Below are 26,080 nucleotides of genomic sequence, written 5' to 3'. Positions count from 1 at the left end.
GGCGCTCTCCAAGGTCCAGGACTACGTGCTGAGGGACGCTCTAAAGCTTGGGGCAGCCGCCGCCAAGGCGCGGTGGGGAAAGACCACCGTATGAAACCCCTCGTCCAGAATGTGAAAAAGGGCCCTATCTGGTAACTGGGCCCAGCTGGTGCCTTCCTCAACTGGTCAGGAGCCAATGGGGACTGTGCGGGTGGACGACTGCCGGGGCATTTTCTTTGCTTTGTTTTTTTTCTGCTTTGTTTGTTTTTTTCCTTTAGTTGGTGTATGTACCCCCTGGGTAACCCGAAGCGGTCTGCATGACTGGGTAGGTGTGTAAATGTTTTATTTTTTGTACATCTTATGAATAAAGTATATTTTTTCAAATAAAAAAATGGTGACGAAACGTCTGAAAACTAACCTTCCAGCTTAGCGAGCAAACTCACATCCAGAACCTCAAACTGAGCTACAAATCTTCTCAAAACTCATTATGAGATTGTGTCAAACCTTGGCCTGGCTATTGGTGGGCCCATCTTCAATTAGGAGTTTCAAAGGATTGATCATATAGAATAAGGGGAAGGGTACAGTGATCCCGTTTCATTGGATTACTGTAACACAAAATGTATTGCACTGCAAGAATCAGAGCATCATCACTCTCGCTTTCCAATCTGAGCTAAAGATTAATGCGGTAACTGCATCTTCAAGAGGGGTGGCTGTGGCCCTCTCCCCGCATGATCTGGTGACTGGTTGACGAAATACTGCGATGGCCCTGAATTCTGACTGTACCCCGAGTCTTTGTCCAAGGTCTGGAGTTTCACTCCTGCAAGGAATCAAAGCAGCAGATTTAAAATTTGGCCCATTCAATTTGCTCCACTGTACAATGACAATATCTGATCCAAGTGAGCTGTTAACTATAGTATTCATTCACCTTGACCTTTATCCCATAAATATTAATTCAATGTTGAAAGAACATACAGAGAAATGAAAGAAATGGGACATTCTCACTGAAGCAACACATAAGTATTGGATGGCACCCTGTGTCACAGTGGTATCTAGATGGAAGTGGTCGTGGGCTTGGAAGGCACTGTCTATGGAGCGTTGGTGAATTCCAGCTGTGCATCTTCTGGAAGGTACACATTGCTGCTTGAGCATTGGTGTTTGAGGGAATGGACGTTTGCGGATGTGGAGCCAATCAAGTGTTTCTCTCCTGGATGGTACCTTGCTTCTGGTGTGTTTGTGGAGCTGCATTCATCCGGGTAAGTGGGGCTAAACTATCACATTCCTGACTTGATCACATTAGATGTTGGACAGGATTCGGGGAAGCAGGAGACCAGACACTCACTGCAGGATACCCAGACTCTGACCTGTCCTTGCAGTATCTGTATTTATGTACAGAATCAGCTCGAGCATCACAGCGTCCATGAGTGAAACAGAATGGGAACAGACCCTTTCATCCAACTGGTCTGCAATAGATTAACATCCCAATCTGATCTCGTCCCATTTGCCAGCATTTTGCACGTATCCCTCTCATGTCGACCTGTTCATCTACCTGTCCAATGGTGTTTAAAACTTATCATTGTACCCTCCACAAGGCGTACCTCTGTCAGCTTGTTCCAAACATGCCGCACACTCTGCACGAAAGAAATCTCCCTCAGGTCTCTTTTAACATTGACCCTCTCACCATGCCCTCAAGGTTTGGGCTCCTCCACCCAAGAAAGAAAGACCATGGCTATTCACCCTATCCATGCCCCTCATCATTTTATAAACCTCTATAAGGTCACCCCTCAGTCTCTGATGCTGCAGGGTAGAAAGCCCGAGCCTGTTCACCCTCTCCAAACAGTTCACACCATCTAGTCCAGGCAACATCTTTGTAAATACTTTCTGCACCCTCTCCAGTTCAACAACTTCCTTCCCACGGCAGGTTGGCTACAACTTCAAGCAGTAAAAGTGGGACTCAACAAATTTCCTGTACAGCCACAACGTGACATCTCAACTCCTATTCTCAATACACTGACCAATGAAGGCAAACACTTGCTTCACCACCTTATCTACTTGCGACTCCACTTTCAATGAACTACGCACACAAACACCTTGGTGTCTTTGTTGGGGAACACTTCCCAGGGCCCTCCCATTAACTGTCGAACCCCTCTCCTGTTTTTGAACAATGAGAATGTGTGTGTTATCATCATTCTCTTCTTGTCAGTTACTGCAACATGAACAAGAGCAACTATTAATGTATGCCTTTCCGTTTCTGTTAGGTCCATTTGTGAGTTTAGTAATTGTTGCAAATATACCAGTTTTTGCTGTGTGACTGTGTGAGTGAAGTTCTCAATCCAAAATAATCAATTTCTACTCTTGTGCATCAAAGTGGTTTTATTCTCTGGCCACCAGTGATATTCTGTGACTGTGCTTCAATCTGAGAGAATAGTTATGAGGGTGTAGAGAGTGAGCTTTCATCCCATTTCCATTTGATGTTTATGAGCTTTCTGTCAGTCAAAGAGTACAAATGTTCTAGAGCAAGCACAATGGGCTGAATGGCCTCCTGCTGACATGTACCAGGTCTGTATTTCTGAGGCATTTTCATTTATCCATCTGTGGTATAGTGTATCAGGATAAAGATATCATGTAGAAATGGACAGACAAGCTAATTTTTCTTTTAAAAAAGCTGGCCCTGTGAGTCAGTGTGGGCTGTTTCCTTTTTTAGGGTTCTATGGTATCACAGATACTTAGTTTTACCTTGCACTAGGATTTTTTGTTTTATTTATTTGCAGAGTTTTATTCTGCATCTGGCAGTCCATGTTGCATTCTCTACTTGTCAGGCTTTGGCAGGGAAAGTGCATTTGTATTTCACATTATTTAATTTCTGTGTCTTTGTATGGGACATGTATTCATCAAAAGATTATTTTAGTCCTAAATAAAAATTCAAAAAAATCTTCCGGTGCTGTATGTCAGTAACAAAAATGGAATTTGCTGGAAATGCAAAGCAGGTCTGGCAGCATGTGAAGAGAAATCATAGTTAACTTTTCAAACACTTCCACGGTTCTGCACAAAGGTCACATGGATCCGAAACATTAATTCTGATTTCTCTTCACAGATGCTGCCAGGCCTGCTGAGCTCAACCCGAAAATTCTGTTTTTGTTTATTATTTCTGTCCTCCTCAGTCACTGATAACACCAAAAGTTTCCTTCCATATTTGTACTCAATACCTACTCCATATATGGTCATTGTAACTGTGTAACAATTTGATCTGTTTGTATCAGCGATAAATAGAACCGCAGATGCTGGATAATCCGAGATGACAAGGTGTGGAGCTGGATGAACACAGCAGGCCAAGCAGCATCTTAGAAGTAGGAAAGGTGACATTTCGGGCCGAGGTATAGGTATTTAAGGAATAAAAGAATGAGGAAAGTAAGATTAGGCCCAATCAAAGATAGTAGTGGTAAGTTGTGTGTGGAGTCAGATGAGATAGGGGAAGCGCTAAATGAATATTTTTCAACAGTATTCACTCTAGAAATTGACAATGTTGTCGAGGAGAATACTGAGATACAGGCTATGAGACTAGGTGGGATTGAGTTTCACACGGAAGAGGTATTAGAAATTCTTCAGAAGGTGAAGATAGATAAGTCCCCTGGGCCGGATGGGATTTATCCTCTGATCCTCTGGGAGGCCAGGGAGGAGATTGCCGAGCCTTTGGCATTGATCTTTAACTCGTCATTGTCTACAGGAATAGTGCCAGATGACTGGAGTATAGCAAATGTGGTTCCCCTGTTCAAGAAGGGGAGTAGAGACAACCCTGGTAATTATGGACCACTGAGCCTTACCTCAGTTGTTGGTAAAGTGTTGGAAAACAATATAAGGGATAGGATTTATAATCATCTAGAAAAGAATAAATTGATTAGGGATTGTCAGCGCGGTTTTGTGAAGGGAAGGTTGTGCCTCACAAACCTTATTGAGTTCTTTGAGAAGGTGACCAAACAGGTAGATGAGTGTAAACTGGTTGATGTGGTGGATATGGATTTCAGCAAGGAATTCGATAAGGTTCCCCACAAGAGGCTATTGTACAAAATGCGGAGGAATGGAATTGTGGGAGAGAAAGCAGTTTGGATCGGAAATTGGCTTGCTGAAAGAAGAGGGTGGTAGTTGATGGGAAATGTTCATCCTGGAGACCAGTTACGAGTGGTGTACCGCAAGGGTCGGTGTTGGGTCCACTGCTGTTTGTCATTTATATAAATGACCTGGATGAGGGCGTAGAAGGATGGGTTCGTAAATTTGCAGATGACACTAAGATCGGTGGAGTTGTGGATAGTGACGAAGGATGCTGTATGTTGCAGAGAGACATCGATAAGCTGCACAGCTGGGCTGAGAGGTGGCAAATGGAGTTTAATGCAGACAAGTGTGAAGTGATGCACTTTGGTAGGAGTAACCGGAAGGCAAAGTACAGGCCTCATGGTAAGATTCTTAGCAGTGTAGATGAGCAGAGAGATCTCAGTGTCCATGTACACAGATCCTTGAAAGTTGCCACCCAGGTTGACAGGGCTGTTAAGGCGGCATACAGTGTTTTAGCTTTTATTAATAGTGGGATTGAGTTCCGGAACCAAGAGGTTATGGTGAAGCAGTACAAAACTCTGGTGCGGCCGCGCTTGGAGTACTGTGTACAGTTCTGGTCACCGCATTATAAGAGAGGATGTGGAAGCTTTGGAAAGGGTGCAGAGGAGATTTACTAGGATGTTGCCTGGTATGGAGGGAAGGTCTTACGAGGAAAGGCTGAGGGACTTGTGGCTGTTTTTATTAGAGAGAAGAAGGTTGAGAGGTGACTTAATTGAAACATATAAAATAATCAGAGGGTTCGGTAGAGTGGATAGGGAGAGCCTTTTTCCTAGGATGGTGACGGTGAGCACGAGGGGGCATAGCTTTAAATTGAGGGGTGAAAGATATAGGACAGATTTCTGAGGTAGTTTCTTTACTCAGAGTAGTAAGGGAATGGAACGCTTTGCCTGCAGCAGTAGTAGATTTGCCAACTTTAGGTACATTTAAGTCATCATTGGATAAGCATATGGACGTACATGGAATAGTGTAGGTTAGATGGGCTTGAAATCGGTATGACAGGTCGGCACAACGTCGAGGGCCGAAGGGTCTGTACTGTGCTGTTATGTTCTATGTTCTATGAATAGTGAAGAACATTAAATGGACGGAGTGGCTTTGCTCTAAATGAGAGTGAAGGGAATAGGGAAATGACCAATTGCTAACAAGGTGTAGAGCTGGATGAACATAGCAGGTCAAACAGCAACAGAAAAGCAGGAAGGCTGACGTTTCGGGCCTGGAGCCATTTCAGAGAGAAGGGTCGAGGCCTGGAATGTCAGCCTTCCTGCTCCTCTGATGCTGCTGGGCCTGCTGTGTTTATCCAGCTCAAACCTTGTTATCTCAGATTCTCCAGCGTCTGCAGTTCCGACTGACAATGACCAAATGATGTTTGTTTCTGGGGAGCATTGTGAAGTGCAGCGCATGCGTGATGTTGTTTCTGCGCGCCGCCCCCCCTCCCAAAACCGCCAAAAGGCAACAAAAAAAGCTGCTTGTTGTGACCGGAGGAGCGCATGCGTGAGGTCCTCCCCCCAGCGCTGCCATTGAGGAGCATTGAGTCAGTGAGTGGGAGAGGTTTGTTTGAGACAGGCCGCAATGGAGAGACCAGCGCCCAGGGAAGCGAGGGAACAGCAGGCTCCTTCCAGCAGCGCATCGAGATGTGAGTCTGGGGCACAGAGGGGGCTCCGAGACCGGCATTGATTCGGGCTCAGTTCAGGGAGAACCGGGGGCTGTTGGTAAGAGGTGGAGCGGAGCAGGAACTGGTCCCGGAACTTGGAGTGAGTGGCCTGGGGGCGGGGAGAGAGAGGTGTATTGGGAGCTGGGTATTGAAATGTGTAAACATTCAGTTCAAGGACTGTACAGGTGTTGGTTAGTTTTTGTATCTTAATAAATTGTTTTAGAATTTTGCACAAAGAAAGATGAGGAGGAGTCCAGGTCAATTATCGAGCCAACTGTTCTCTGTTTGAATTGTTGGCTTTAAAACAAGGAAGTATTGTGAGTATTAATTAAATTTTGCCTTGATCAGTTCTAATATTTTCAAAATTGTTGGATGTTAATTTACAGGAGAATTCTGTTCTTTCTTCCTCCAGGCAAATACTTGATGGGCCAAGACTGTGTCATATTTCATCAGGACAGCATCTACCAGCTGCTCCAACCAAACAGCAGGTATGTTTGCACTGTCAGAGTGGAGAATTTACTTTCCACAGTCATAGGGGTAAGACTTGCACTGAGCTCAAATTCCAGATATATATATTCAATCCAAGGGTCAAACAACATCAACAAAATACAAACGTATCTCTTTCCCCATAAACCGGTGCAGTTCCAGTAAAGTTCATCTTTGAAAGTCCATTGTCTCTTTTAAGCATTTGAAGGGGGATCAATTGAATCTTCATCACAAATATATGCTCACTAACTGCATTGAATGCATGTTGAGGAAGGGCATTTTTAAAGTTACAGTCAAGGTATGTAAATAGTTCAAGTTGTCCTTGTAACAATGTAACCATATATGGAGTGGATATTGGGTACAGACATGGAAGGAAACTTTACATGTTATCAGTGACTGAGGAAGACAAATAATAAAGGGAAGATTCTGGAAAAGCACAGCAGGTCTGGCAGCATCTGTGATGAGAAATCAGAGTTAATGTTTCAGGCCTGGTACGCTTCCTCAGTTCTGAACAAAGGCCACCAGATCTGGGAGGCATTGACTTCGTGGTCGTATCACTGCACTGTTAATGCAGAGACCAGACAACATTCTGGGGACATGGTTTCGAACACCCCACAGCAAATGGCGGAATTTGAATTCAGTAAAGATCTGGAATTAAGAATCTAATGATGACAATGAATCCATTGTCTGTCAGGAAAAAGAATCCATCTGGCTCACTTGTGTCCTTGAGGGAAGGAAACTGGCATGCTTACCTGGTCTGGCCTCCGTGAGACTCCAGACCCACAGCAATGAGGTTGACTCTGAACTGCTCTCTGGGCAATTAGGTGCAGGCAATAAATGCAAGCTGAGACAGCAACACCATCATGCTGTAAATGAATAAAAAATTACAGGTATTACTATTAGAAGAGAAGACGTTATTCTGACACAAGAGGGAGCATTTGTATGAACAACTGCGAGAAGGTTTGTGCGAGACAGTTTGAAGATTTGGAACAAACATTGAAGGGGATAGTAAGCTCCTGCAAGAACAAACAGATGAACTAATGGTTTGCATAAGTACCAGAGGATCAAGCACATTCATCAAATTACAGCCATGATTAATTCCAATCTCATTAATGAAAGGATATTGTCCCTTCGGGTGAACAGAGTTGGTTAGGGCAAGGGATGTGAATGATCCCAGATGACAGTCAGCCTAGAATTTCATGAAAACAGCAGATAAGGCCATTATGCAGCAATTTGTTGTTTCTTTCAAATTATTCTTAGTATTAAGAAATACTTTTAAAGACTCTTCTGATAATTATGATGAAATCGAGAAATATATGCACATAATACAATACAAAGATCACTAAAAGCGTTTGGGGGAAAGCTTCAAATAGAGATGTTAATTAGTCTCCGGAGGCTTTCCTACATCAGAACAAGGTGCACTAAGCATTCCTTTAAAGGTGAATTATTAGTTCATGCCATTGCATAGTTACGCCAACCAGATGTGAAGTAGATAATGAGTACAGATGTGGATGGAAACATTCACATCAGTAACTGAGCAGGATAGTATTAATCATTTGACCAACACATGTTCCAGACAGAGACAGAACAATTAAATAATGTGACGTTTAAATGCACACATCCTGTGTCAAAGCCTGACAGAGAATGCTTATTGAGTGCATGTGTTTTTTCACTCTCGAAGTCTCACCACACAAACACACTCTCAACATACACACCTACAGTGGTTTACAATGACTTGCAAATACATACACAGCCCTGACATGTGCTAAACATGTACCAGGCATGAAGATCAAATACACTGCAAGCCTCAGAGCATGTAACATTCAAAATTGCTTCTCCTCATGGATTTCAGATCAGAGAGCTACCTTTTCATAAGAGACAAACAGTACCGAATGTGAGCGAAGGAATCTAATTCCCATGCATTTAAATCCATGGTAATTGCCGTGGTCATAAACTAAATATCATTTGGTCGCTCCCTCAGAAGAAAAAAACTGTTGGATTTTGTGACAGAATTCTCATGAACTGCTCATGAAACCAACAGATACAAACTGATAACTGCACTCAAACATTCACATGGCAGAAACTAACATGAACAGATTGATGACTAAACTCACATATCGACATTGCAGAAAAGAGAGGTAGGGATGGCTGTCTGAATATATAAATGTCTTTTTCAATCAGTCTGTCAGTTTTAGAAACTGAATTCAGTCAGAAACTGAATTAAATCTATGTTTATTAAGCATATTTTTCAAGTTACAATCCAGATGATCACTGTTACATTGTTTCAACAGTCTTCTTAGAGGTCGATGTTTAATACAGATGTGGGAAATACTGCAGTCACCATGAGTCAACGAAATAAATGATGAATGATACTTAAGTTTAGTTGACCAATAACTGATCAGGACAGAATTGCTCCTTTGATAAATATTAATCCCATACATAAGCACAACAAATAAATGACGTGAATTCCACATGCATTTTTAGTGTCAAAGCCTGACAAATAGAAAAATCAAGGAACTGCGGCTGATAGAAATCAGAAACAAAAGTAGAAGTTGCTGCAAAACCTCAGCAAGTCTGGCAGCATCTGTGAAGAGAAATGAGTTTTCTGAAGAAGTGTCACAGGTCCCATAATATTAACTCTGCTTTGTCTCCGTGTGGATGGACTGACAGACATAGGTACTGACTGATCCAGAATTAGTTCAAAGCGCAAACGCCATAACTACAGATATGATGCAAGGACTAACAACTGTGGAGTTCCATTTAAACTCCAGCGAACAGAAAATGATATGCACAAAATGATTATCACTCACATACAGTCATAGACATCTGCGACACAGAAAACAGTCCTGTCTCTCACTGAGTCTGTACTGGTTAGAAACAACCAGGCAACAATTCTACATCCGTTCAGCCAGCATTCAATTTCCATCAATATATCATGGTGGTAGAGGAACTACCATCCCTACCTTTATTGCCGGATAGTTGTCAGTTTTGTCACCGAGCAGAAATAGATTTTTCTTTTATTCTGTCCTAAGCAGGAGGACTTTATAATCATGGACGTTTTTTTTCTAATTAGCTTAAATATTATTCAAATAGCCCTGTGTTCCACATGACACTCCCTTTGAAGTATTCCATCTCACACAATAGAAAACTAGTTGCCATTTTCTCAAATAAGGAACATAATAAAAAGCCATTCTTCAAAACAGTGGAGAAAGAAGGATTTGGCCAAATCAGGTAGATAGTAAACATTCTCTTTTTTTGTTTGCCAGGAGAGTTCAGCAATGTTTATTCTTCAGTAAATTTAGTTTGACTGTTGCAATTTTCTCCACTGCATGACAGAAAATAAAAATTCTGTCTTCTTCCTCCCCACACAGCGAGGGTAATGTCTGAGCCACAAAATAAAATAGAAGTAAATAAGCCAATTTTCTTTCCTGCACAAGGAACATTGTGATCAGTCAGCTGCAATGCAGTTGATTTGTTCATGGCACTTTCCCTTTGGCTATAACATATTAAATTAATACCTTTACTTCAGTATTCCAAAATGTATGTCACTATGCAATATGAAACAATACTCATATCAATACTCAATACTGATATCATACTCGAAGATGTCCCTTGATATCACCACTGCTGTTTAGACTCTAATATAGCAGTTGCAAAGGTCCGTTCCTTTTCCCTCCTCAACTCTGAAGAAAAGCCAACACTCATACTATTGCAATGTCCTGCATTTTCATCTGCCTGTGAAAGCTACAGGCTCAAACAACTGAAGAACATACGGTTCTTCCCATTCACTACGGGAGAGATGACTTGAAAACTCTCTCCTCTCCCACTGTGGTAAATGGTTCTCCAATTTACAGGAAACATTTAAACCGCTCAGTCGCATAATGCAGGAAGATTGAAACTGGATCCATCGAGTGTGGCTGTCCATCTTGTTTCATCACAACAGCTCTTTTCAAAAAAACTCTCAGATGAATTCTGAGAATTTGCACATGAGAGCAGCCCTAGTCCTGAGTGTTAAATTTTATTTTCCAAGTTCTTCACAAAATAATCACGCTGGTCTGTGTTGACTGTCTGTCTAATTTTAACGGGCAACAGACTGAAACCTGCAGCCCCATTGAATAGCACATTCTGACGGGTAGAGAAGTAATTCCTATATACAGAAATTGTACCTGTGAATGGAAGAAACAAGTAACAGAGAAGACCAAATAGGCAGCACCAGGTATTCTCCTTATTCATGCAATTAAGGACTTGAGGAAACTGATTTTCTGACACAACAACGAATGCAGTGAGATGGTGCCAATACACAATGCACGAACTCTTTTAAGAGCAACCTGAACCTCCCCCGTAAGTTCTGTAAGCTGCAGGGCTATGGGATGTGTGCAGGAAAATGGGATGGTGATGGCTGTCTGGTGTTGTTCGGGTCAGCATGGACATGATGAGCCACATGGATGCCTTCTGTGCTGGATCGTTTAAGTCAGTCTAGAGATCTGTGCCATTCTGTCCTTGTCAGTCTCTGCTGTGTAATACATAAATAATTTACCAAATTTGACAACAACGCTCTCACATTCGCCAAGTAGGAATTGACACGAATAAATCAATAACTAAACTCATATCCACAGACAGGTTTGTATAAGGTAGATGCAGTCATGGAGCTGTGCAGGTTTTGGTTACTTTTGAGACCTCACTCAAATGGTGTTGATGTCATTAAAAATTATTAGACAAGAAGCAGCTCAGTGCAAGACTGGAATCTGACCCATAGTTATGTTAGAATTCCTGGTGATAAACAAAATATCCAAATGACTATTAGCAAAATGTTGCATTGATCAGTTAAATATTGTCAAACCCAACTGATGTTGGTTTACAGGAGCTATCTGTTCCGTCTTCCTACAGACAAACACTGGAAGGACCAGGACAATGTAACATTGCTTCAGATCAAAGCCAAGTGTGACCAGCTCATTATAATAAACAGCAGGTATGTTCCCACTGTCAGAGTAGAGAACATCCTTTCTACAGTCACAGAGCGGATCGAGTCAGTCACACATTGAGCTTAATTTCCAACAGATCTGTTCAAACCAACAGTAAGACAGCACATAAAAAATGCAATTTTATTTTTCTTTGCTCTCCATTCAAAATGCCCAGTTCCAATAAGTTTCACCATTCATAGCTCATTGATATTTACACCATTTTTAAGGTGGATAGACCTCCTTGTCCAAAGTATGCACGCAGAAATTGAAGAAAATCTACATAAAATGACTCTAATAACATCTATCACATTATGAATCACATCTCAACCCATAAAATTACTGATTGCTGACAATTAAACCACTTTTAGAAGTAGAAAGCAACAAACATGGATCGATATCTAACCTTTCAGATTCATATTATGCAAACAGACCAAAAAAGATTGATGAGTCTCTCATATTGACTTTGCAGTAACTGACAGGTAAAGATTGATGAAAATATTCGCATAGCCAAAACTGGCATGCACACATTAATAACCACGCTCACATTCACACAGCAAACTGACAGCAACTGAACAATAACTACGCTGTCATATCCACATTATCATATTGATGATAACACTCTCAATTTCACAAAGCATGAAGTGATAGGTACAAATTTGTAACTGCACTCACATATCCGCAGATTTGAAAAATACTGACAGGCACAGTTTGATCGTTGTCCTCAAATATTTGCAAAGTAGATTCTCACGGGTACATAATGATACATCAGTTTACTTTCAAATTGACAGAGAAGAAACTTTGAGATACAAGTTGCTGTACATGCACATTTCCATATCGAAGCAACTGACAGGAAAAGTTTGAAAATAACCTTGAAGATAGCAAGAATTGCAGATGCTGGAGCCAGCTTTCCCAGTTTCACGTGAAAAGGAGAATATTGTAGAGGAGAAGACTGAATTACACGCTACTAGAATTGAAAGGATTGAGGTGAGTAAGGAGGAAGTGAGATCAGTTCTACAAGGTGTGAAGGTAGATAAATCCCCTGGGCCGGATGGGATTTTTCCGAGGATTGCCTGGGAAGCTAGGGAGGAGGTGGCAGAGCCCTTGGCCTTGATCGTTGAGGCCTCATTGTCTACAGGTTTAGTACCAGAGGACTGGAGGGTTGCAAATGTTGTGGCCTTGTTCAAGGATGGCAGTAGGGATGACCCAGGCAATTATAGACCTGTGAACGTTGTGTCTGTTGTAGGAAAAGTTTTGGAAAGGATTATAAGAGAGAGGTTTTATAATCATCTAGCAAGCAACAATTTGATTGGAGATAGTCAACATGGATTTGTCAAGGGCAGATCATGTCTCACAAACCTCATTGAGTATTTTTGAGAAGGTGACCAAGCATGTGGATGAAGGTAGGGCAGTTGATGTGGTGTACGTGGACTTCAGTAAAGCCTTTGGTAAGTCTCCACATGGTAGGCGATTGAAGAAAATACGGAGGCTTGGGGTTGAGGGAGATTTAGCAGTTTGGATTAGAAACTGGCTTTCTGTAAGAAGGCAACGAGTGGTGGTTGATGGAAAATATTCAGCCTGGAGTCCAGTTACTGGTGATGTGCCTCAAGGATCTGTTTTGAGACCACTGCTGTTTGTCATTTTTATAAATGAATTGGACGCAGGCCTAGGTGGATGGGTTAGTAAGCTTGCAGATGACACTAAGGTCGGTGGAGTGGTGGACAGTGTGGAAGAATGTTGCGGGGAGAATTGGATAAACTGCAGAATTGAGCTGAAAGGTGGCAAATGGAGTTCAATGTGGATAAATGTGAGGTGATTGACTTTGGGAAGAATAATAGGAAGGCAGAATACTGGGTCAATGGAAAGATTCTTGGTCGTGTGGATGTGCAGAGGGATCTTGGTGTCCATGTACATAGATCCCTGAAGGTTGCCACCCAGGTTGATAGTGCTGTTAAGAAGGCGTACAGTGTGTTAGGTTTTTATTGGTAGAGGGATTGAGTTCCGGATTGGTGATGTCATGTTGCAACTGTACAAAACACTAGTGCAGCCTCATTTGGAATATTGCGTACAGTTCTGGTCGCCCCATTACAGGAAGGATGTGGAAGCATTGGAAAAGGTGCAGAGGAGATTTACCAGGATGTTGCCTGGTCTGGAGCGAAGGCCTTATGACGAAAGGACTTGGGTCTGTTCGCATTGGAGAGAAGGAGGCTAAGAGGCGATTTAATAGAGACATAGAAGGTGATCAGAGGATTAGACAGGGTGGACAGTGAGAGTCTTTTTCTGAGGATGATGACATCAGCTTGCAAAAGAAGGCATAGCTACAAATTGAGGGGTGATAGATATAAGACAGATGTTAGAGGCAGGTTCTTTACTCAGTGTTTAAGGCACTGGAACGCCCTGCCTGCCAATGTGGTTAACTCAGCCACATTAGGGGCATTTAAACTGGCCTTGGATAAAAATATGTATGATAATGTGATAGTGTAGGGGGATGGGCTGAGATTAGCTCACAGGTCAGCGCAACATTGAGGGCCGAAGGGCCTGCTCTGCGCTGTATTGTTCTATGGCATAAACTGACAGGTACATTTTGATAACTACTCTGATATTCACAGAGCAGAATCTGGCTGGTCCTTATAAGCGTATTCACACGGTCACCAAGTAGAAACTGAGATTGATAACAGTAACATTCAAAATTGCAGTAACTGACAGATAGAAGTTGATAATTGCAGTCACATTTGCATTGCAGTTACTGTCAGGGTCAGATTAATAACTATGCTTTTGCTGACTTGCTTGCCAAGCTTGTAAGTTTGTTTACAGACATTTTGTCATCATCCTACGTGACATCATCAGTGCGCCTCCAGTGAAGCAGTGGTGTTCTGTCCTACTTGCTGTTTATGTGCCTCGGTTTGCTGGGGTGGGTGGCATCACTTCTGGATTTGTCTCTTCGTACATGGAGTCCAGCTTGACATGTTTATTAATGGAGTTCCAGTTTGAGTGCCAGCCTCTAGGAATTCTGGTGCATGTCTTTGGTTGGCTTCTCCTTGTATGCCTACGTTGTCCCAGTCAAATTGGTGTCCGTCTTTGTCCGTGTACATTTAGATGAGTGATAGTTGGTCATGTCTCTTGGTAGCTGGTTGGTGTTTATCCTGAAGGCTAATTTCCTACCGGTTTACCCTGTGTCATGGTAACGACGATCTCTTCATAATCTTGTAAATAACTTAACTCCTTTTTACATTTCATATCTTGTAAATAACGTTGGTTCTGTCGGTCATGGTTTGCGGATCCTTTGTTCTCATCAGTAGCTGTCCGTTTGTGGCCTACCATGATTCCTACTGGGCGGTGTCATCTAGTGGTCATTTCTGGTATGCCGTTAATGTATGGCAGGGTGACTAGTGTCTCTGGACATGTTGTGTCTTTCTGTTGTCATCTGTTTTGTAGTTATTGGCAATGACGCTTTTCAGGTAACTATCACTTCTAAAGACACTGTATCAATGTTCTTCCTTGGCTCTACACAGCTCCGGGTGTGACAGTGTATTGTGGCTGACTTGAACAGCGTTTTGATGCAGCTTTGTTTGTGGTTCTTGGGATGATTGCTGTTGTAGTTGAGTACCTGACCTGTATGAATTACAAACCTTAATAACTACTCTTTCAGATGCTCAGAGCTGAAACTGACAAATACAGATTGATAAGGAAACATTACCGTAGCAAAGCAGTGTGTCATGGACAGACTGATAATTTCAGAAACACATTCACTGAGTAGAAACTGACAGGAAGAGAATGATCTCTATACTCAGGTACCCACTTAGCAGAAACTGACAGGAACAGGTTGATGATAACACTCCCAGTTTCACACAGCATAAACTGACAGGTTTAGATTTATGATGACACTCAAGTATTCACAGAGCAGCTCATTGTTACATGTTGAAAACTGCACTCACAAATTCACCTCACAGAAACTGACATGTACAGATTGATAATTAAACTGTCATATTGACATAGCAGAAACAGAGAATGAACTCACACATTCACCCAGCAGGAAGTGAATAGTATGGATTGATAACGGCACTTTCACCTTCATATTGCAGAAACTGAGAGGCGTCAATGAATAACAACACTCACACAGTCAAGTCTGACAAACTGACAGGTACAGGGTGATCACTATACGCTTTCATTCCAATTGCATTAACTGACAGGTGCAGGTCGATGGACTCAACAGACGTAACAGAGACAGATAATTGCATTCATTCACTTGACACAAACTGTGTGGACTGTGTTGATGACTGCGCTCTCAGATTCACAGAGCAGAAACTAACAGGTACAAATTAAAACTGCACTCATACATTCACAAATCAGAAACTGAAAGGTCCAGGTCAATATCTACACTCACATATTCACAGAGCAAAAACTGTCATGAACAGACTGATCATAACACTCTGTCTCCCACAGCATAACCTGACAGGTTCACTTTGATAACTACGCACATTCACTGAGCAGAAAACACCAGGGATAAATTGATATCTAAACTCACAGATGGACATTGCAGAAACTGACTGACCTAGAAGGATAAGTACACTCACCTTCTCACAGCAGAAAATGACAGGGACATGTTGATTACTACAGTCACACATGCATATTACAGAAACTTTCAGGTTACATTCAGAGGTTGACATGACAGAAACTTGACAGAGACAGACCGATAACTACACTCCCTTTATTCACATTGCATATACCTGCCAGAACAGTCTGACAACCAGACTTTCATACTTGCATATTGGAAAGTGACATTTACAGATTGATAATTCTGCTCAAATAGTCACCTGGCAGAAACTAACATCACATCAATAACTAAAATCATTGTAATAGCAGAAACTATAGAGACTGAAAATGACACCCATAGCCACAGAGCTTAAAACAAAACCTGACAGATACAGATTGATAGTAAGCTCACATTTCTTTATTCATTCACAGGGCAAGGGTGTTGCTGGCAAGGCAACATTTTTGCCCATCCCTAATTGCCCAGAGGGCAGTTAAGAGTCAACTACACTGTTGTGGGTCTGGGGTCACATGTAGCGTGGACCAGGTAAGGATGGCAGTTTCCTGCCCAAAGAGACATGATTTTTATTTTCTTCTGACAATTGCCAATAGATTCATAGTCATCATTAGACTCTTAATTCCAGATATTTATTGAATTCAAATTCCACCATCTGCCATAGCGGGATTTGAACCTGGTACCCAGAACATTATCTGGATCTTTGGAGTAACAGTCCAGTGATAACACCACTCGGCCATTGCTTCCCCCATTCACACAGCAGAAACTGACACGGAGACAATAATAATGACACTAACGTTTACGTCACAGAAAATGACAGGCACTGACTAACAATTATGCTCTCATGTCCGCAGCGCAGATCTGACAGGGAGAGATTGGTAAACACACTCACATATTCACACAGCAGTGACTGAGAAAGATTCATACCTGTCCTCTCATTCACAATACAGAAACTGACAGGTATAAGTTGATAACAGCACTCATGGTTTCACAGCATATTGCCTGACACTCGCATAAACCTCATAGAAATTGTCAGATATAGGTTGATAATTAAACTCTCATTCGCGTAGCAGAGATTGACAGGTAAAGGCGGATGACAACAGTCATATCTTTACATCGCAGGAACTGACAGGCATAGATAGATAAATACACTCAGATTTTAACAGCAGGAATGGGAAGGTGCAGGTTAATAACTACAGTCACATAGTTGAACTGCAGAAACTTATAGGGTCACATTGATGACAACAGTCAGACATTCACATGACAAACTGACAGGTACAGATGAATATCGAAACACACACTCAGCAGAAACTTTGAGGTAGAGACTGGTAATGACAGCCATACATTCACAGAGCACGCACTCACAGGCATGGATTGATTATCAAACTCATATTTTAACACAGCAAAAACTGACGGGCGGAGACTGGTAACTGCATTCACAAAGCCACACAGCTGAAACTAACAGATACGTAAGGATAACTGAATTCATGCATTCACACAGTAAATAGTGACAGTGACTGATAGATAACTGCACTGCCATCCTTTGTGTATCACAAACTGTCAGGAACAGATGCACTCAAATATTGACACACCAGAAGGTGACAGGTACAGATTGACATGCAAACTCTCATATTCAGATACCAGAAAATGGCAGGTACAAATTGATACCCATACCCACACTCCCATATGCACAGAGAAACTGAGAGGGAAAGACTGATAAAAGCAATCAGACATTCACATAGCAGAGCCTGGCAGCAACAGAATGATAAATAACTCTTGCATTCTTATAACAGAAACAGTCATGGATTGACTGAAAATGTATTCATCGAGCATAACCTGACAGGTACAGAGTGATAACTGCTGCCAAACATTCAGAGCGCAGACAAAAATGAACAGATTGATAACTAACCTCACATTTTCATATGACAGGAAACTGAAGGAAACAAATTAGTAAATACACTCCTATTCACATGGCGAAGACTGATACGGACAGAATGATAACTACAATTACACATTCACGCTGCAGAACCTTTCAGGGATAGATTGATAATTGTACAAACAAACTCCCCAAGGAGAAGCTGACAGTCACAGATTTAAAACCAAACTCTCATATTCACCAAGTAACATGTGGTAGGTACACTGTGACAACTGAACTCAAATAGTCACAGAACAATATCCCCCGGGTAGAGTGAGATAACTACACTCTTGCATCTGCCTTGCAGAAACTAAACTCTCATATTGATGGAGCACAAATTGGCAGGTACAGATCAATGCCTGCCCACTCATATTGATGCAACAGAATGGACATGTAGGGACTAGTCACAACACTCATACATTCTTTTGTAGAAACTGATCGGTATAGAATTGAGAATTACACCTGCACTTTCACATAGCACAAACTGAATGTTACGGACTAATAACATACACATTCGGACAGCAGAAGTTGACAGAAGTGACAAAAGCTGACCTGAGATATTGAGGGATACTGAGACTCTGCTCACGGAAAACAAGGAGGAATATATTGCGTTTAAGCGATCAGACTCTGATGAATCCCCAGATAGCTACAGAAGGAAATCAGAAGGTCAAAAAGAGGGTATGAGATGGATCTGGCAGATTAGGTAAAAGGTAATCCCAAGCGGTTCTACAGCTATATTAAGAGTAAAATGGTGGCTCAGGAGAGAACAGGCCCCCTTAAAGGTCAACATGGTGGTCTATGCGTGGTGCCAGAGGAGTTTGGGGTGGGGGGTGATTTTTAATGAATATTTCTCCTCTGTATTTAATAAGGAGAGAACCATGGATGCGAAGGAAATAAGGGGAACAAGTGGAGATATTTTTAGACTGCATACATATTACCAGAGAGGAGGTGTTTTCAGCCTGAGAGCATATTGAGATGGATGAATCCCAAGGCCTGATCAAGTCCAGCCTTGGATGATGTGGCAGGCTAGTCAAGAAATTGCACAGGCCCTTGCAGAGGTTTTTGCTTTCTTTTTAGCCACTGGTGAAGTTCTGGAAGACTGGAGGGTGGGTAATGTTGTTGCATTGTTTAAGAAAGGTAGCAAAGACAAGCCAGGGGACTACAGGCCAGTGAGCTGACATCACTGGGAGGCAAGTTAGCAGAGAGGATAGTGAGGGACAGGATCAACCAACATTTGGATATTCCATGTCTGATTAGGGATAGTCTGCAAGGATTTGAGAGTTGGAAGTCATGTCTGACAAATGTTTTGAGACTTTCAAAGAGGTAACCACATAGATAGATAAGGGTAGGGCAGTGGATGTTGTCTGTGTGGACTTTAGTAAGGCCTTTGACTAAGTCCTGCACAGCAGGCCAGTAAGGAAGGTTCGGTTGCATGGCTACCAGGGTGAGTAGGCTAATTGGATTCAAAATGTATTTGATGGGAGGAAGCAGAGGGTGATGGTTGAAGATTGTTTCTTGGACTGGAGGCCTGTGACTTGTGGTGTGCCACAGGAGTCTGTGCTGAGACGTTAGTTATGTGTCATTTACATAAATGATCTGGATGTCAATGTACAAGGTATGATGAGTAAGTTTGCCAATGACACAATATTGAGAGGCATTGTTAATAGCGAGGAAGTTTGTCAAAAATAACAGAAGGATCTTGATCAGATGGGTAAGTGAGCTGAGGATTGGAAAATGCAATTCAACACAGAGAAGTGTGAGGTTTTGCACTTTGGAAGTCAAACCAAGGTAGGACTTGCACAGGAAGTGTTCAGGTCCTGAGGAGTGTTGTGGAACTGAGGCACCTTGGAATACAAGTACATGGCTCATTGAAAGTGATGCCACAAGTGGACAGGGTGGTGAAGAAAGCATTTGACATGCTGGCCTTCATTGTTTGGAACATTGAGTGTAAGAGTTACGTTACAGTTGTAGAAGTTGCTGGTAAGGCCACATTTGGAGGATAATGTACAGTTTTGGTCATCCTGTTAAAGGAAAGTCATTTTTAAACTGGAAAGTGTGCAAAGAAGATTTACGAGGATGTTGCCAGGGCAAGGAGGCCTCAGTTATAGGGAGAGGTAAGCCAGGAGAGTACTTTATTCCTTGGAACAGAGGAGAATGAGGTATGACCTTATTGATGTGTGTTACATCATCAGAGGACAGTTAGGATGAATGCATACAGTGTATTTTTTCTGCAAGAATAGGGAATTGAAAACTAGAGGGCAAAGGATTAAGAAGGACATGAGAGAGTGGTGCATATGTGGAATCAGTGAAAGTGGTTGAGGCAGGTACAATAGGAACATTGAAAAAAACATTTGAATAGCAAGGGTTTAGAGGGACATAGACCAAATTCAGGCAATTGGAACTAGCTGAATCAGCACTGTGGTCAGCATGAACCAATTTGACCTGAAGGGCCTTTCTCCATGCTGTATGACCTCAGACTACAATGGGACCTTGATCAAAAGGAGCAATGGGCTGTGGATTGTCAGATGGAGTTTAATCTTGACAAACATGAAGTGCTACATTTTGTTAGGGAAAATCAGGGCAGGACTGGCAGACTCCAGATAAGCTCCAGGGAAGCCAAACCAAAGGGTCTTCGAGTACAGGTTCATAGCTCCTTGCAATGGAATTACAGATAGACAGGTCAGCAAAGAAGGTGTTTGATACACTTGCCTTTATTGGTCAGTGCATTGAATGTGTGGTTTGGGAGGTCATGTTATGAATGTACAGAACATTGGTTCAGCTTCTGAGAAAATGCATTCGGGTCTGGTGTCCCCTTAAAATGGGAAGGGGTTTTTAAACTTGAAAGAGTTCAGAAAATGTTTAAAAGATTGTTGCTACGGTTGGAGACTTGGCCTTTGGGGAAAGACTGAAGAGACAGGGTTTGTTGGGGCTTGTTTTCCACGGAGTGTTGGAGGCCGAGTGGTGACCTTCCAGAAGATTATAAAATTATGAGCAGCATGGATAGGGTGAATAATCAAGTTCTTTTGCCCAGAGTAGAGGAATCCATAACTCGAGGGCATGGGTTTAAGTGGAGAGGTGAAATGTTGAAGAGCAACCTAAGGTGGGCAACAATAGCTCGCAGCGAGTGGTGCATAACTGGATTGAACTGCCAAAGGACCTGGTAGAGGATACGACAATTACAACATTTAAATGGCTTCTGGATGGGCACAAGATTAGGAAGGGTTCAGAGTGGTATCGGCTAAATGCTGGTAAATGGGACTAGATTAATTTACGATATCTGATTATTATGGTCGAGGTGGACCCAAGAGTGCTGTACATCTCTATGACTGTATGACAGGAACAGATTGTGAGAGAGTGATAATCACTCACACTGCATAAACAGACAGGGACGGATAGATAACTGCACTCGCATTTTCACATAGGAAAGACTGACAGATATTGGACAAAACTATCCTTCAATAAACCTGAATCTCTCAATGACACAAGTGTCCTGCGGAACTCAGAGAGAGATGAAATAAAATAATATTACACAGAAAGATTACTTTGAGTAGAACAAAACACACTGCCACAATTAAAATCACTCAGATACTGTGTTCAAGGTATCATTAAATGACAATAACCAGTTGATTTGCGAGTGAGCTCGGAGTTTGTTCCGTGTACAGAATTTGGTTTGTGTCTCACATTTCATTGAAGATCCTGACAGATCCGCATTGTCTCCATAAACTAACCAATCACAGCGAGGCTGATGTCATGTTTGACATTCTTTTTAACTGTCCAATCATGAACAAGACTTTCCCCCATCCCTCATTAGCATTGCTGACGCGGTAAGGCTATAAAAAGCGAGCTCCGAGCCCGTTTTTGCTTATTCTGTGTCTGAAAGTAACCGTCCCGATGGCAGATGAGAAGAAAGCGCAGGCACCTTCCAAGAAGGGCGCCAAGAAAATCATCAAGAAGGCGCCAGCGAAAGGCGGTAAGAAGAGGAGAAAGTCCAGGAAAGAAAGTTACGCCATCTATATCTACAAAGTGATGAAGCAGGTTCACCCCGACACCGGCATCTCCTCCAAGGCCATGAGCATCATGAACTCGTTTGTCAGCGATATTTTCGAGCGTATCGCGGGGGAGGCTTCCCGCCTGGCCCATTACAACAAGCGCAGCACCATCAGCTCCCGGGAGATCCAGACCGCGGTGCGGCTGCTGCTGCCCGGGGAGCTGGCCAAGCACGCCGTGTCGGAGGGTACAAAGGCGGTGACCAAGTACACCAGCTCCAAGTGAGACCCCACATTGTGTAGAGAAAACACATCCAAAACCCAACGGCTCTTTTCAGAGCCACCCACAACTTCGCTGAAACAGCTGAACCAACTTTTTGCAAGTGATTTTCGGTATGTATTAGTAATGTCAGTCGGCTTTTTAAAAATAATGTAATTGTTTTAGAACTTGATGTGTGGTCCCTCATCTGCCCTTTATTTTAGGTTGCAGCCATACCTTGTCTCGTTTCCCTGTATCTGCAAAGAGCATAATTATCTCCAATGAATCATGTATCAACAACTTCCATTTTTTTTTCCCCAAGTTCCTCTTTCACACTTGATGACCCCGGGAAACAAAATTAACATCGAATCCCTTTTTACAATCTACTTGCTGTTGTTAATTTTACAATGAACCGAGATAAAGCCAGAGCAGCTGCCGAATTGCGATAGCAAGTGTGAAATATACAAGGCTATCCTCGGGTCTCCGCTCTCTTTCGAGGGTTTGGGTGGCTCTGAAAAGAGCCTTTGGGTTCGCTGGAAAAGGGACGATTTGCTCAGCCGCCGAATCCATACAGAGTGGGTCCCTGGCGTTTCAGAGCGTACACCACATCCATGGCAGTCACTGTCTTGCGCTTGGCGTGCTCCGTGTAGGTCACCGCATCCCTGATCACATTCTCCAGGAAAACCTTCAGCACCCCGCGGGTCTCCTCGTAGATCAAGCCCGAGATGCGCTTGACCCCGCCACGGCGAGCCAGGCGCCGGATGGCTGGTTTTGTGATGCCCTGGATGTTATCACGGAGCACTTGCGGTGCCGCTTCGCTCCGCCCTTTCCCAGGCCTTTACCTCCCTTCCCTCTTCCAGACATCACGCTTCTTCACTCCAATCGCTGCCGAATAAGACCCGAGGTGCCTCACCTTTTTTATATAGCCCGCCCCGACCTGACTGAGAAAGAGCTGACAGAGAGTGAGAGGCGGCCCGGGCAGGCAACTGAGTGACAGGCAGAGAAATGTCCAGCTCCGCCTCCAGCTAACTCCCGCCCCCAACTGGATCTGGAACTAAACCTTTTCTCCACAAGGGCAGTGAACACAAGGCCCGGCAGAAAACCTGCAGAATCAAGTTTCACGATGAAAGATAGTAAAAAGGCGGTGAGCAAGAACACCAGCTCCAAGTGAGACACCACATTCTGCTGAGATAACACGTCCAAAACCCAAAGGCTCTTCTAAGAGCCACCCACAACTTCATTGAAAGAAGCTGAGCCATTGTCTCTATTACTGGTTTGCTTGAGCTCACAGGCTCCTGAGAAAGGGTAACTATGCTGAGCGTGTGGGTGCCGGAGCGCCGGTCTATCTGGCTGCGGTGCTCGAGTACCTGACGGCTGAAATCCTCGAGCTGGCCGGTAACGCGGCCCGGGACAACAAGAAGACCCGCATCATCCCCAGGCACCTCCAGCTGGCCGTGCGCAACGACGAGGAGCTCAACAAGCTGCTGGGAGGGGTGACCATCGCTCAGGGCGGGGTGCTGCCTAATATCCAGGCCGTGCTGCTGCCCAAGAAAACCGCCGCTGGGGGCGCCACTAAAAAGTGAAGGGGCCGTTCTTTAACCTGACAACCCAAAGGCTCTTTTAAGAGCCACCCACAACATCAGTGAAAGAAACTGGACCCTCACCACAGCCGAGTTAATTTTAATGTCCTCTGTATTACTGGGAGACTGGTAACACAATACTCACCCTGCCATTATTGTTAGTGTTATTGAGCTATAATCCGCCCGGACGGAATGTATCCATGAGGTAGTTTCCTGTAATTGTATTGGAAAGATCTGACACTGTTAGAGGAATAGCAACAAGTTTAGAAATCGGGAAATAATAACCCTGGAAGCCGTAAAACAATTCAGTATCCCTTGACATGATGCATTCGACCAGATAAAACTATCTGTGGTACGGTAGCCCTTCCGCCTGCGCTGTTTTTCCTCTTCTCGGGTCTCCGTTCTCAATGTAAGGTTGTGGTGGCTCTGAAGGGGGAATGGAGGCTGCCCGTTTACCACTTAAGCAGTTGTTGACCGTGTGCTGTATTTTGTGTTGAATGTTTGATTTTTAAAGATTTGAGATTGTTCAATTTGTTTTATTTCAACATTGGGTTTTTTTGATGAATAAGCTGAAACGAGTATTTAAAACAAACGAGCATCCAATCGATGGTTCTGGCGATTCCATTCTAGGATGACTGATACCAATGCTTATGGGTAGAATTTAATCGAGTGGATTGCCGTGGTTTATATATAGGATACTAAATATGAGTGTGAATGACAGGCTTCGATATCCTTTTGCAATTTAATGCTACACTGTTTGAAATGCTCCATAGGGGGCACTGTATCATATCACATACAATCACGAGGAAATAGTCAATGTGAGAACTGCACCCAACGGTGAGATGGGAGTGAATGAAGCCAAGAGCTTTATTTCATTTGCAATTCTGTTTTATTTTTATATTTAGACAATTGAGATTTGAAAGTCGTAACAATTTAGTATGGAATTGGAGAAACTGTTAATTTGTGGAATGAACTCAAATGCAGGCAGATGGAGTTTTCATCAAATAATTGTGAGGTGCTTTTTTTCAGAAAGCCAAATCAGGCCAGAACTTGCACACCATGATGGGGAATGTTCCTGAACAAAGAGGCGTTGCAGTGCAGATTAATAGTTCCTTGAAAGTGGAGTTGTAAGTAGATGGGATAGTGAAGAAGGTATTTGGTATGCCTGTCTGTATTGGTCAGTGCATGGAGTATGGGAGTTCGGAGGTCATGTTGCATCTGGACAGGACATCTGTTTGGCCACTCTTGCAATACTGTGTGTAATTCTGATCTCCCTGCTACACAAAGGATGTTGTGAAACTAGAAATGGCTCAGAAAAGATTGACAAGGATGTTGCCAGGGTTGAGGATTTGAGCTGTTCGGAGAGGTTGAATAAGCTGGGGCTTTTTTTTTTGTTCACCCCTGGAACCTCGGCAGCTGAAGTGACCTTCTCTAGAGGTTTAGAAAATCATGAGGGAGATGGATAAGGTGAGTATCAAGGTCTTTTCCCTTGGGTGGCAAAATCCAAAAACTGGGGCCGGGCGGGGGTACAGTTTTAAGGTGTGAGGTGGTTAATAAGTGACCAAGGGCCAACCTTTTTCAGAGGATCGTGCATGCCTGGAATGAGCTGCCAGCGGAGGTTGTGGAGGCTGGTACAATTACTGTATTTCAAAAGCATCTGGATGTGTATATGAATAAGGAAGGGTTTAGAGGGATAAAGGTCAAATTCTGGTAAATGGGACTAGATTAAATTAGGTGGTCTGGACCAACTCGTCCATGTTGACCAAAGGGCCTGTTTCCAAGCTGTAAAATGCTATGACTATGACAAACAAGTAAATGCAGTGGCTGATCTGACATGTAAGCTTTTCTGTATATTCGTGTGAAGCATAGAAGCAAGTTATGGGAACAGCATTCTCCATCATACAACTCCCCATATTCTTGTGCCAAACAAACTAACATTTGCTAAAAAGCAAGAATGAATAAAACAGTTCTTAACATGCCTTTCCTGAAAAGACAGAACTCCAGCCTTATTTTTCACATATGTAAGATTCAGTTTAACGTAAATTAAATCAGAACTTTCACTGTCCCTGCACCCGTTTCACATCCCACCCATTGGTTTGTTGTCCATTTTATCAGAATCCCTGCATCCTTCTGAAGTTAGCTCCATTTCTTTTCCTTGTTTCCACCATAGCAGTTTTAGGAATCTCAAAACTCATGCTATGATCTGGGATCCTGTGCACAGTCAGATATTCAAAACAAAAACTGAATTTATCCCTGCACCATCAATACATTTGTCCCTCACATGGCCATTTCAGCTCTCCCATCATAATTCTGACAACAACTGGAGTAGAGTTATATATAAATAGGGGAGATTATATCAGGGAAAGCTTTGTCTGAATAAATACTTGAAGCATATCCAGGTTAGGTCAGTTAAACCATTGTGATTCTGGGAATGTGCATTGTGTTTTTTACAAATGTTGCATAAATTAACAAGTGATCACTGACCCGATGCACACCTTATTCTCAGATGCATCCCATTTTCCCTGCATCTACAGAGAACGAGCAAATTACACACCAGAGTGTCATTTTTCAGCTACTTGTGTGTTCAAGTTCCTTTTTAATACTCCATTAGTGCAGGAG

At 42.8% G+C, this 26,080-nt stretch overlaps 2 protein-coding genes and 2 long non-coding RNA genes across 5 annotated transcripts in view; all 4 read left to right on the top strand.

The window, feature by feature from the left end:
• LOC132207182 (uncharacterized) overlaps nt 1–26,080 on the top strand; it is a 245,502-nt gene that overhangs the window by 57,325 nt on the left and 162,097 nt on the right. The gene's annotated exons all lie outside the window — the stretch shown is intronic.
• The window catches only part of LOC132207269 (uncharacterized), a 176,202-nt gene that overhangs the window by 30,634 nt on the left and 119,488 nt on the right, over nt 1–26,080 (top strand). Inside the window, exon 4 of one of the 2 annotated variants that reach the window (XR_009443398.1) lies at nt 6,144–6,179. The exons of the other annotated variant lie outside the window; for it this stretch is intronic. This is a non-coding gene — a long non-coding RNA (uncharacterized LOC132207269). Of the gene's footprint in view, nt 1–6,143; nt 6,180–26,080 lie in introns of those variants that run through there. 2 annotated transcript variants of the gene reach the window in all.
• On the top strand, nt 6,187–11,198 carry LOC132207280 (uncharacterized). The gene is made up of 2 exons (XR_009443416.1): nt 6,187–6,219; nt 11,105–11,198. It is a non-coding gene; the product is annotated as an uncharacterized LOC132207280 (long non-coding RNA).
• On the top strand, nt 21,501–22,355 carry LOC132207247 (late histone H2B.L4-like). The gene has a single exon (XM_059642475.1). The coding sequence runs from the start codon at nt 21,528–21,530 to the stop codon at nt 21,906–21,908; it is 381 nt and encodes a 126-aa protein (XP_059498458.1). The 5' UTR covers nt 21,501–21,527; the 3' UTR covers nt 21,909–22,355.

The sequence above is a fragment of the Stegostoma tigrinum genome, chromosome 44 (assembly GCF_030684315.1).
Source record: "Stegostoma tigrinum isolate sSteTig4 chromosome 44, sSteTig4.hap1, whole genome shotgun sequence".
Taxonomy (NCBI): Eukaryota; Metazoa; Chordata; class Chondrichthyes; order Orectolobiformes; family Stegostomatidae; genus Stegostoma; species Stegostoma tigrinum.
This window is presented reverse-complemented; position numbering and strand designations above follow the sequence as displayed.

Excerpts from the sequence above, each read along its gene's own strand:
- LOC132207247 (XM_059642475.1), top strand. The coding sequence starts at position 21,528 with ATGGCAGATGAGAAGAAAGCGCAGGCACCTTCCAAGAAGGGCGCCAAG.